Below are 13,767 nucleotides of genomic sequence, written 5' to 3'. Positions count from 1 at the left end.
ATGTGGAATTCTTCACACTTTCTGGGAGTTCTTCCAAATTTAATTGTTTCTGTTTGAAGCTTGTACATCTGACACACGATTCCAACTAGCAAAAGTACCAAAAACTGAGAAAAATTTCAACTCTACTTAAAAAAAACCACAAAAATTCAGAAATAGTTTAGAAATAGCTCCAACTTTAACACTACGTCTCGAAAGTACTGAAAATCATCGACGCGTTTTCTTCCAAAACTCCATTCCACACCGAAAAAAAAAATTTCCATGGTTTTTTTTATCATTTTCATGTTTTTATGTTTTTCTCTTTCGTTTATTTATTGGTTTTTCTCATCATAAGGATAATACTTGTTGTTTGAGTGATCTGATGTAACGCGGGGGTTTGGATGCTCCGGCAAATCGCCCCTCACCACCCTCCCTCCCCCCGAGAGGGGGGGGGGGGGCAATACTATTGTTCTGTAGTGTATGTATTTCTCTGCACTGCACTCTGCTTCCTGCTTAACTTATCTTCTCACCTCCCCACAACTTCGTGTTCTCACTGTAGTCATTAAGATTTACTTTGCTTTTACATTACCGTACACACACACACATATATTTGTTTCAAAGGTTTTTTTTTCTTTATTTTTGTTTTACTGCTTTTCTCTTTTCTTTTGAGGGAACCCGTGTTTTTTTTTTAATCTCACTCCGCTCTTGCGTTTCACTGCGCTGCGCTGTAGTGTGTTGTGTTGCACATTTTCTTGTCCTGTAGTGATCTACTACTATTACTTTTAACCAACTGTTGCAAAGTGTAGCAAAGAGTTTTATTTTTCTTGTCTTGTTTTGCATTTCGTTGCAATCGCACTGTGACCGTGACTTCATCATGTTCGTACTCTGTGTTCGTTACAACGTTTCGTGTTTTTTTTCTCTCTTTCTCTCTTTTTTTCTTATTTTTTACTGCAATTGTTTTAATATGTTCTAGCTTTTCTTTTACTGGATCTTCAATTGCCACCAAATCGATATTATTTAACATGTCGCACGTGTGTGTGTGTGTGTATGTGTGTTATGTTGTGTGTGTCATTGTTAAATTACTGTACTGGTATCGTTTTTTGACCAAAATGCGTTCCCAACTTCGTCAGTAACGGTAGTACCGCTACCCATTGCACACTCTACTACCAACTGTCTTACGTTTGCTTTGTCTTACGCACAACACTCGCTACTTTCTTATCTTATTGCGGGTGGGGGGAGGTCCCACTCCCCCTCCCCGGAGGGGACAAACTCCACCAAACACAGACACACGAAGAAGCGGCCGTGTTCTAACACTTCTGAAGCGCGAGGGGTGGTGGTTTTCGTGAAGATAGCCCAAAAACAGGTCCAAACCTGGACACATACTAACCTCTTCCACACGCTGCAACATTGCTGGTAACTGGTTTGCATTCGAAAAACAAAACGAAAGACAAATCATCCCCAGCACTAATTCCACGTCCCGGTGAGAAAGTGGAGTAATAGTTGTCAAAACACCAATATTACGTCTAGATGCTCAACAAAAAAGCCATACTTTCTTGCAGGAATTTTGAAAGTTTCCGAAGAAAAGCACATGCGCATTCATCTAACGACGCGGACAGATAAAAAAGCGCTAGACGGTTGGACAACAATCCGTGTGTTACCAAAATGGGAAACAATGACTTCCGCAGATGCAATTTTTGGCATTTTTTTTTAAGGATCGCGTTCCTTTTCTAGTCTGTTAACGTTAATCTGCGTGATTGTAACAATACTCGCGATATTTTTTTTTCCATAGTTTTTTTTTATAAGGTAGTATTGATTGATTTTCCTCTAATTACTTAGCAGACCGAATACACAAGTACATCGTCTTACAGAAAAACAATTTAAAACAATTGTTTTTTTTTGTTTTCTCTCTCTGTCTATCTTTTAACACCGCGTTGTGTCCGTTTCCCCCTTCCCGCTTGTACGCTTGGACCTTATTCGTTGACCGATATTAGCTGATGGTTAAAGAATTCATTCTTCAACCCCTGTAAAATGGCCACGATCGTTCACCTTCGTACGTATGTATTATTGATACAAAACATTCCCTTCCGACTTGTCAGAGAGTGGAACTAGCCGAAGTAGTAGTAGTAGTAGTGGTAGTAGTAATAGTAGGTAGATGTGTGTGTTCGTACGTGTGCCTGTAGATAGTAGTAATAGTAATAGCATTATTGATGATAATTATAGTAGATCATTGGTAGTAACCGTACTACTGGGTATCGCATCTGTGAATGTAGCACTAGAACGGAACCGAATGTCTTAATGTCTTTGCGCATTGGATTCGCGCCCTCAACCCTTATTTCGCCAACCGCTTGTTGTACCGCAACACTAGTGTGCATGCAATTGCATGAGAAAGTAAGAACGTGCCCTTGACGGGGGTGGAGGAGCGATGGGGAGTGGGTTAAGTATTTGTCACTACCTAACCTAACACTTTATACCGGGGTTCGATATAGCTGCCGTGACCACGCGGCTCTCTTGCGCACGATTACCCGCCGCACTGATCGTAGGTAGAAATGGTAAGTCCTAATCGTTTCGTAAGCGTTTTAAGTGAATGTTGAAGTGTATGTGTGTGTGTGTGTGGTTTTACGTGTGTACTTGCTACTCCTGTTATGATGCCAGTCATGTAATCTATATTCGATACTAGGTTTTCATAAATTTACTACCATAATATTTAGTACTTTACTATAACGAGACTTTTATTACCAGTAGCGCACGATATCTCCGTAAAATCTCCTAATACTACCTATAGGGTGTGGTTTGTTTTGTTTTCTTTTAATTTATACAACTCTCAGAACAAAACATAAAACTCCGTAAAGGAAACACGACATCACAATCACAGACACAGTAACTACGAAAGAAAAGAAAAACAATGGACAGAGAGAAGGAGAAAGAGCGAGAGAGAGAGGACACATATACACAACACAAAACTAAAGCACAACACTGAACTACAAGAGAAGAGTGAGGAGAAACTTAAAACTGTCTGCGAACAACAGGAACACAGTACTTTCGGTGTGACAAGAGTTCCGCATCAAGCAGTGTTAAGCAGGGAATGGAATGAAAAAACGGGGAAATTGACGCGTCGGAACACATTTTGTGATAAGCAAAACAAACAAACAAACAAAACAACACTGAAAACTGTCATCACTATATGATGAGGAAAGGGGGTCTCTAATCCGCAAACCTGCGTCGTGGTGGCAACCTAAAATCCCGGCACGAAACTACGCACCACAACTTCAGTCATTCTCCTAACCGACCGCTTCCAGTGTGGGGCGACAAGGGAAAAGATTTCGCACGTCTGGCAGGAGAGTTGATAAATGTATAATGCCTTTCCAAACCAATAGAACTTTGGTTTTTATGTGTGTGATTTTTTTTACTCTTCTATTTTTCTTTTGTTGTATTTTTTTTTCACGCAGTTCACTTTTCGTTTCATTGCTTCCTTTTATCTGTTTTATAATCATTGCCCCATTTTTGTCTCTGTGTTTTTTTTTTCTTTTTTCACTCTAATCTCCCTCATTGGAATTGCTTCTGTGTTTGTTTGCTTCTGATTTGTTTCTTTTGCTTTATTTCATTCTGTTGAGTGTATTTAGTTGTAGAGTTTGCTGCTGTTTATTGCATTCAACAAAGAATGTCACCTTTCTCCCTACTAGTGTGTGTGTTGTTTATGTTTATCAATACCCGGCTACGGTACAACGGACTTACAAGAGCTAATTATTTATTTTTTTGTTAAAGCTACAAATTATTTACAGTACTTAGTTTCTTACAGACCTCTTACCAACACAAACCGGCACGCAACAGTGTCAGTTCGCCGAACGCTGCTTTCCCCTCTCTATATGGACATAGTACGATTGAGCGCTCGGTGCTTGTTTCGTGTGTCTGTCATGTTCTTCTAATTATGATATCCATGATCATTCACAACACCGCTTAGCCTCAATACTAGTTCCGTGGAGAATGTTTGTTCGATAAGGAAAGATTTTAGCATGTACAATTTTGAGCTGCAAAACTATAGCGTGCAAATAATACTGAACACCATGTGCCCGTGCCGGTTTCTCGCTGCGATACCGATGTTGCCCCTCCATAGCATTATTCTTTTAGAAAATTAAAAGAATAGAAACTAAGCGCATGCGTACCACGAGTACAGTGGACACACCACAGGCTTCCCTAGCTTGCATTACCTCACCTATTGAAGTTAATCGTTCTTCTGCTTAACCTAACTTGCATGTTTTATTGTAAAGCTTTATAGAATCTTACATCGGTCAACCTGTTGCAATATTTCGCACCAACCATCGTCCTTTTCGATACCTTTAAAGAAGGGTTTTGTTTTAATTAATTTGGAAATTCGTTCCAATTACGAATGGAATGGTGCTGGGAGCAACCAAACGAAGGTGGTAAAATTAAACGTTTATGTTTTCTGCACGCGCCTCGCAAACGATATATCTACAATAATTGAATCAAAATCACAGATGTTGCAAATATATTATTATGTGTGCAGAACCGAAGCGTTTCTTGACTGAAGGTTGTGTTCGATTGTTTTAAATCGCTCGACACGTTTGTTTGCTTGTGTAGAACGTTACGCTTGCATTGTTTTAGCATAAGTTCCTTATAATCTATGCCACATTGTGTTACCATTGCCTTCGAGAGACTGTGCGTCCCATTCAACCAAAAGTCCAAAAGTCAAATACTCAAACTAAAACCAGCGCGATACATAAGTTAATGAAAGCAAAAGAATGAAATCGTCATACGATTGTGCATCTTAAGACATGTTCATATTCTGCTGGAAACCGTACCTACAGGTTGACCGATGTGGACACATCATTAATGTGGCGGTCGCGCACTCTTTCGCACACTCGAAAGAAGAAAAAAAAACAAATTCCTTTCCTTTTGCGCGCGCGTTCTCGTTAATTAGTGTCTTTCAGGTTCATTTCAACATGCAATCCGACGCTGCTGCTTCCCATATTTATGCATAAAACTCGTGTGTGCTTCGTACCGAAAGCGTTTGCTAGTTTGCCTACTTCTCATTATGTTCCCTACCATTTTCCCCTACACGTTAACATTAATTAGCAATAAGTTAAAATACAGTAACAGTTACCTACTGAGCTGGATCTTCGACTCTCACCTATTGGTAATGTTTATACTGGCTGAAGGATTAGTGTTACCGCTGGCGTTACCGGTTACGCCACCACCATTACTACTGTTGGCCGCAATACCAGCATTACCAACGACCGTTGTGCTACCACCGACCACCGTTCCAGCGGTTACCGTCGCCACCGGAGATGCAACCGAAGCGACTACGCCCGAGTTGCTGCTGTTCGTTAGCGCTCCCGCGCCGACGCTGTTCACATTTGCGGATGATGTGGCGACCACCTGTACGCAATTGGTGCCACCGCTGTTGCTAGTGCCACCGTCCGAAGAAGCATTCAGCGCGGTGCCACCGACCGACGATGTTGTGACGGAATTTACGCGACTCGATGCCAACGTTCCTCCGGTGGTGTTGTTTACCACGCTGCCACCACCACCTGCAGCAGCAGCAGCGGCCGCTGCCGAAGCTGCGGCTTGAATAAACTTTATATTACTTGCATTGTTCACCACGACCATATCGACGAGGTTTGTCTGCTGCTGTTGTTGCTGCTGTTGCTGCTGCTGTTGTGCCTGTTGCTGAGTGCGAATGCTAACCGTCGGTATTCGTTGAACCGTTTGGCCTTTGCTCAGAATGGTTGTAGTCGTCCCACCATGACCGGCCTGATTGTGTAAAAGTTGCTGCTGTTGCTGTTGTTGCTGCTGCTGAATCGTCAAGCTGTTTACGATCTTTTGCTGCTGCACCGGTTGAATAATGTTGACCACCTTTGGGTTGAGGTGAAGAAACTGACCGCGACTGTTCTTGATGTTGTACAGTATGCTGTTCTTCTCGAGCTTTAGTTGCTGCTGCACACCGGCCACTGTTCCCGCCCCTTGCTGGCCCGTTGGATCCAGCGTCACAATCTGTCCCCGGGTCGTACCGGTAGTCACCTGACCTGCTTGTTGCTGTTGTTGACTTTGCTGGACCGTGGTAAGCTGAATCTTACCATGGCCCGCAGCTATCAGTTGTCCTGCTGTGGCGCCACCGACTGCAGTTGCTTGTTGCAGCAGGTGTGGCGAAGAGGTTAGGATGATTTTGTTCTGCGTCGGCTGGCCAGGGCTTTGAGCGGAAACGATCGTGATCGGAGTGTTCAACGAATTTTGGTGAATAACGTTGTACTGTTGCTGCTGCTGTTGCTGAGCTGCGGATTGCTGATGATGTCCGGCTATGCCAGCGCTACCGCTAGCGGTACCACCATGCAATTGCTGCGTATGGTTGGTCGATTTAACGATCATCTTCTGTGTGGAACCAAACGCTTTGCGTAACATTTCCAGCTGCTTTTTGTTCAGATCGGTAGATTTGCTGCCCAACTTTTGGCTCAACAGTGCGTGGAACTTCTGGTTGTTGATATTTTGCGCATTGACTAAAATAAAAGACGAACAAACGTTAAAGTTTATAATCAAACAGGTTGGCTTAAACAGAACCATTTCTTACCAGCAGAAGTGGTGGCATTTTTGTTACCATCGGACGGTCCATTGATTTGCTTCTTCAGCGGCGTCTGTGTGAGCACATACGTTTCGCCGTGGTGCTGCTTCGTCGTGACAACCTGTTGCCCACCGACGGTTACGATATTACCACCACCACTGTTCGCTAGCTGTTGCATTTGCTGATGCGAAAGCATGATCGGTGTCGAGTTGTGTTGCACAATGTAACTGTTCAGGGCAGTCGTTGCTGTGTTTACGCTGGAGGTGGAACTATTACTGCCGGCGGCTGCATTATTAGCGATAACCGATGACTGAGACGACTGTGACTGTGCATGCACGATCGATTGGGCCAGTGTTGCTGCCGAGGACGAAGATACAACGATCGGAGATGCAATCGATACGACCGTGTTGGTACCGCTGGTTGGCATTACCACATTCATCGGCTGTGTGACTGACATACCGCTACTGCTGGCCGGTGGCACCGTAACGACGATCGGTGTAGAACCAGCCAGTAACGAGGCGGTTGACGCCGAAGACGATTGGCCAACGTTGGAAAGTGAAGACGATGCGGACGATTGCACTAGGATCGAACCGGCGATCGACGACGCTGTTCCCATGGCGTTACTGCCACTGATTGCGTTACCGGTGGAAGTGGTCAGTAGGAATGATGTCGGTGTACCTGGGACCGACGACACGGACGGCGACGATTGTAACGAACCGCCGTTGTTCGCTGGAATGGATTGCATCACCAACATTGTCGTACCGGCACCCATCGATGGAGCGGACGAAGTGTGCACCAGCTGGTGTAAACTACCCTGCTGAAGTGCAACGGATACAACGGCCGGAACCGTCCCGGAAGTGGCCGAAAACATCGACGAACTGCCCGTCGACGATGGTTGCGATACAACGATCGTTGCCGGGATCAGTGTCGCAGAACCGGTCGGTACAACGCGTGCCCCGTCCGGAGTCGAACTTCGCGCCGTTATTTGGCTGATGTGATTGAACGGTTCCAGCTTGATGGTAGTAGCGGCCGGTGCAGCCATGGTACTGTTGTGAGGTAGAAATTGAACCGTGGTTGGAGTGCTGCCCAGTAATGTCGCATCACAACCACCTCCTCCATCAGCTGGAGGTACCAGTTCGTCCGGCGGTTCAATCTTGATCACGTGATCGCCTGACGCTACAGCCACCGGGACGGTTGAAATACCCTCCGGAAGGTCGTTCGCTGGTGCCAGCGAGGTTTCTTCTTCCATTTTAATCTCCATCGCCTCCACGCCAACGGCAGTGGACTGTAAGTCGCTTTGCATCGTGTCCTCAACATCGCGAAGTTCATTTTGCTCCATTACACCATCAATCGTAGCATCCGCATCGCTATCGCTAAGAAATATCGGTTGACCATTTGCATCCAGTAATGGCTGAAATATTTCTTCTTTGGGTAAACTTTTCACCGCGAAGTAGCTACTGCCCACCAAATAGCTGCAACGTTTCAGCATCTTTCGTCGTTTGCTCTTGCTCGTGCGGCGATCGGCGGCTCCCGAGGGTCGCCCATACCCGACCAACTCCGAATGGTATCCAATCTTAGCGGAGCTGGAAACGAACAGGTTCGAATCGCCCGACTCCTGTTCCTCCACCATCGGATCATCTTCCTGCGTGCTTCTCTCGCTACCGCCAGCCTCGAGATTATTCAGCACACCATCGTCCAGGATACCGTTCCAGAAGTTGCTCGTTTGGTGCAACTGTTTCGGGTCGTCTATCGCACACTCTTGCAGAATATTGTCCAGCATCTTTTCGTTATCCTCGCTCGATTCGTTCAAGCTTAGATTCAACTCTGACGGTACGCTAAGATTATTATCCGCACTTGACGAACCCGACGTCTCCAGCTTAACTTCAACGGCCGATGATGATGATGATGATGCGGTGATCGTGGCTCCTTTTGCCATCGCACTTACAGAGCTATCTCCCTCCTCGAGCGACAAAGGATGCGGTTCGATAAGGTTGTCCAGATCGTATGGTGTGGTACGGAACTGTGAAGATACCGTCGTTCCTTTGCTCGGAGCGAATAACGTCGCTGGCAGCTGTTCGTCAAGGGCCTGCAGTTCCAGTGTGATACGCTTCCGATCGGTCAAACCGAAACAGTGCTCCAGATCGCCATCTAGCGTTAGCAGATCATCCTGGCTAGGTTCCGGAGTTTTCGGGCGAAAGTGTAACCAGTTCGATTGAATATCGTTCAGTAGATCCTTATACACCGCATTGATATCTTCCCGAGTTGCATCGTGTAATCGCGAAGGAGAGTCTTCCGGCCCCTGACGCTTTCTGGACGAACCGAGCATTTGTTGGTGGGTTTGGGTGTGCTGCGGGTTCTGCAGTTCATCCGACAACCCGATCGCTCCATAGTTCGACGAAGAATTAATACTATTGCTGCTTCCGACGCCCTCCGTTGTAACGTTAAAACGATTCCGTACGTGATTGTGACTATTTACATTGTCTATCAACTGCTCGAAATCCTCTCCCATGGGAACTCCACCGGTACTACCACCGCCCACCTTTTGGTAATCCTCCAACGATTCCGGTTCTTGCTTTACGACTGCAGAACCGTCCCTACCCGTCGACACCACCAGCTCAGTGCTGTCTTCACTTTTTATCACAATTAAATCTGAGTTTTGAACATTTCGCAATGTCCTTTCATCGCCCAACACACCACCATCCTTGGACACTTCACTACTATCCCCATCCAACGCCGTCCCTGGACGATTTTCATCCTTTTCCTCACTGTCAAACCGAAGCCGACGCTTGGTATTGGCAAATGTGGCCTCCGCTTCCTTTTCAGCCTTATTCATCAGCCCAATGCTGGCCAAAAATTGAATCTCACCACCATCCGATTCGTAGTCACTCAGCACGGGAGCTTGCTCCTGCTTCAGAATCAGTTTCCTTCGTGTTACGGTGTTTGTACCGTTCGCAGCCGAGGACAACTCATTGGAACCATTGACTAATGGCAGGTTCTGATGTTGATGGTTGAAGATCGCAGGTAATCGAGGAGGTTTCAACGACACAACCACACCAGCAGTACTGCTGGTATTGCTGCAGTTGCTGCTAACGCTAACCGTACGTTCGATTTGCCGTCTACGCGTTGGGATCACGATCGGTTCATTGTTCTCGTCCGTTTTCTGTTCGTCCCGGGACTTTGTTGGCTCGGTAGTGTTCAGTGATGCGATCGTTTCACTCTCGACGATCGTGTAGTCTAACCGTGACCACAAATCATCGAAATCGGTCGCTATTCGGTCAATAATGACACGCCCACCGCGACCCAAACGCCGTCGCGCAAAACCTATACATCGAGGTCTGCAACATAAAGAAAACACAAAGGCATACATTAAAAATCTAGCTTTAAAGACAGATTGCAAATAAAATGCAACATTACCTTGGATATCGTAAAGAAGTAAGGGTAAACCGATATCGTGGATCTGCCGAACCGTTTTCCTCCCGGGACGTCCACGGCCAATTACCGTAACCATCCGCGCGGGGCTGTAAGCGATGTAAGAGCATTTGGAATATTAATCAAGAGTCTAAAAGAATAAATAATAAATCGTATCGCTTACCCTGTGATACTGGCTGTGTTTACTTCTTCGGAATGCATAAGCGTACTCTTCTTCTGCCGAGGAACCTTGCAGATTAGAAAGTTCCTCATCATCGGACGAAACTACATGATCACCCGACCCGTGCAGATGATGATGATGATGGTCTGTAACATAGAAGGTGAATCGTCAGAATCTATAACTCCATACTTATACGTGTCTGCTTACCTGTTCCATGTCCGCCAACTACAGTGCCATCTACACCACGTCCACCAATGCCACCTAGCATCGTTCCGTGGTAGTGCTGCTGTGGATGGTGATGATGATGCAACGCGGAACCACCTGCACTATTCGTGCCACCTGCCACATCTCCCCGACCACCTGCCGTTCCGACGCCACCGCTACCACCGCTCGATAACCCACGGTCTTTCTGCATTTTTAGCTTCCGCTTCTTATACTGCCGCTTCTCCTTCCGACTGCTGAGACTCTCATTATCACGTTTGTTGGTGCCACTGCTACCACCCGTACCGTGACCTTCGTACTGGGACGAGGAGCCTCCACTGTTCAGATACGAACCGGCACCAGCATTACCCACCGCATTGACACCCTGCCCACCAGCCAACGGTGCGTACTGGTTGGTGTAGATGGGTGCAAATGCAGGTCTGCATGAAAAGAAACGCGGGAAAAAAAATAAGAAATTAGTATCAGCGCTACACCTTCATGGAGCGTCACGAGCCAGATTCGGTACGCTCCATACCTCGTGACACGGGTCGCATTGGACGTAAACTCGGACAGGAGATGACCATGGAAATCCTGCGCTTGGTAACGCTTCTCGTAGATTTCGATGCTCAGGTGCAACTGCTCCCGTTTTAGCTTTTCCCGCCGCTTGATCATATCCAGCAGCGTCACTGCGCGCGACAGATCCCGCCTAAAATGCAACAACAAGCGGACCAAGATGGTCTCGTATGAATGCCATTCGACTAAATGTGTGGGGGGTACACATCCACCGTTTGTCCCCCACTGCCGTTCACTTGCATCGCCGAGTGTAGGAGCGATGGTCCGTACCTTAGCTTCAGCATCTTCTCATACGACGACTCATCGTTCTTGCGATTTTTCCTCGTTTGCATCTTTTCCGTTCGCCGCCGGAATGCAAGGTAGGGATTGTTCGGTGTCATGTTGCCTCGATTTTCCGTCTTCACATACAGTATCAGGGGATGTTGCTGGGAACAGATAGAGGAAGACTCAAGTTAGGAAAGCCGGAATATAATACGAACATTCATTTGCTTACCATTTTTAACCGCTTGTTTAGCCAGTAATCGTACACAGCTATGCTCACTTCATCGTCCTGCTTCAATAGGGCTTTGGCATCTTGTAGTGTGACCACCGTCTGGCCGGAACTTTTCTCCAACCGATCCATCATGATTTCAAACTTCAGCGGATCTAGATCGAGCTTCTTCTCATGTGACGTAACCCATACCTCGTCCGCACTGTCCATATCGTAATCCGGTATGTCCTGCTCGAGGTTGAGTGCTGAAATTAAGTAAAAATTGTGAAAAAATTAAAAGATCGGGCCAATTTCAGCGAATTCAGACAAAGAGCTCCTCCGTTATGTCGATGACTCAAACGGCACTCAAACCCTTTCTGCCGCTAAAGCACGGACAGAATATAAAACATAGGAAATGATCTCAGCTTTCAGCTGTTCACGCAACGACAATACGTTTTTATGGTACAAGATGAGAAACTGAATCTATTTTTACGGGAAACTAGTCAGTAACAAGCATCGGAGAAGCAAAAATTCATCTCGTCCGTTTTAAGAGATAGACATGTTAAATTCCTGACAGTTTCAATCCGGTAAAAGATTAAAGATCTGTAAAATTATTTAAAACAAATTGGATTCTTATTAGCACACCTATCGATCTACAGATTCAGATACAGATCTAGAGATACAGGCATGCTCTAGAGGTTTATAAATAATGTTTGTGATTAGCTTGAACGGCTATTATATCCAGACCGCGATCATGAGCGACTTCGCACAAGACCTTGCATATATCGATGCAACTATTCCATTCACTTGTTTACATTCCAACGTCAATCGAGCTTGAGAACTTATCGATCTCGCTTGTTTATACTAATGGCCAGATGATCCGGAAGATATTACTGCAGGCAGATTAGCAACACGTCAGCTGCCACTACTTACGCTGCATGTGGATCAGCTGCTTGGGCAGTTTGTAGTCGGGCGGGTAGTATTTGTCGTAGAACTCGGAATCTGTCGAGTCGTACACTTCCGGGGTGGGAATGATGAGTCCGGTGCATATTGCCCGCTGAAGATGATGCTCCTGCGTAAATCGAAAAGAGTAAATAAAGAAAAGAAGACACAACAAATCATTAGCATTCGTAGGATAAACATTGATATTGATGAAACATTTAATTCGCACCGTATGTCGGGTATAATGGTGAGGGTTTTACATAATTTAATGGTTCCACTTAGCACATATTATTGGATGAGGCAGATAATTATTGGAAGCAACTACCAATGGATCATTTACGGATTAAATCTTGCATTCTTCTAGCATTATATTGCCTTGAAAGTCTCTAAAGCTTGTATCAACATCATCATGCGAGGGGTTATTCGTTCAAGCTGGAGCTCAACAATGAAACAGCTAATGGAGCTACGGATTACACCACTGGGAAACATAAACAAATCGGAACCGCGTGGTCACCCCCTCACACAATCACACAACACCACCACTGCAGCGGATTCCTTGGTGTTTGCCATACATTCTTTACAACAACAGTGTGTTTCACAGACAAAGCAACAAACGCAGCGCTCACTTCGATTGGTATTTAAATAAGTCATTCGGAGTTTCACGCCACACCGACCTTTTGTGCTGAGAGTGTCTTTGTGCCATTTGAAATATAAAAAAAAAAACAATAAAATAAATGCATCATTAACCATGCAAAAGCAAAAAACTTCACAAAACTTTAAAAATGCAAAACAACAAAAGTGTGCGATTTTTGTTTTGTTTTGAGACAACACAAAAAAAACAATTCACACGCTTGTGTTCCTGCTCTCGCACCTCGCAATCTCTCTTTCTCTATCTCTCTTTCTCATACCAACCAAACCCAACTGGCACCGGTGCAATAATCGATGAGCGTTGTTTGTTATTGTTTTGCTATTAGTACAACTATTTCCTGCAGTACGATGTTTAGGTCCATTTACACGAGTTTGGTTATCCAGCTTAGTTGGTTATTTTATTTTAAATGATAAAACTGTTTCAATTTTAAATATATGCAAATGTCATAATTCGATTTAAAATGTTTGCATGGAAGCAGCTTCAAAGCGGGATGAAAATAACAAAACAGACATTCTAAAGCCGACGATCTCATAAAAAGAGGAACCAATAAAACAAAAAAAAACACGCGCAGCAGAAAAACGGACGGCATCAAAGGTGGTCTACTCAACCAAAACACCGTCCTGTAGCCACTCGGAAGATCTTACCGATTCTTCTTCCTTCTCCATGCCGCTCGGCATCTGCGGGACTGCACGGTTGATCGCGGAGTACTCGGGCAGATCCGGCAGCTCCTCCGCCAGATAGATCGGCATGGGTTTCGAGGGATCGAGCGCCCTTGCCCGAAACGAAAGCTTCGACAT

The 13,767-nt window shown here is 45.3% G+C and overlaps 1 protein-coding gene across 1 annotated transcript; it reads right to left on the bottom strand.

The window, feature by feature from the left end:
- Positions 1-5,118: 5,118 nt before the first annotated feature.
- On the bottom strand, positions 5,119-13,767 carry LOC128711257 (uncharacterized). The gene is made up of 10 exons (XM_053806124.1): positions 13,615-13,767; positions 12,313-12,451; positions 11,404-11,645; positions 11,181-11,335; positions 10,873-11,043; positions 10,344-10,777; positions 10,140-10,282; positions 9,962-10,065; positions 6,557-9,882; positions 5,119-6,485 (listed from the first exon to the last, which is right to left on the bottom strand). Exons 1-10 carry the CDS (start codon positions 13,765-13,767, stop codon positions 5,119-5,121), a joined length of 6,234 nt encoding a protein of 2,077 aa, XP_053662099.1.

Source organism: Anopheles marshallii, chromosome 3, assembly GCF_943734725.1.
Source record: "Anopheles marshallii chromosome 3, idAnoMarsDA_429_01, whole genome shotgun sequence".
NCBI classification, from domain to species: Eukaryota; Metazoa; Arthropoda; class Insecta; order Diptera; family Culicidae; genus Anopheles; species Anopheles marshallii.
Note: the sequence above shows the minus strand (reverse complement) of the source record. Positions and strands in the feature narration are given on the sequence as shown.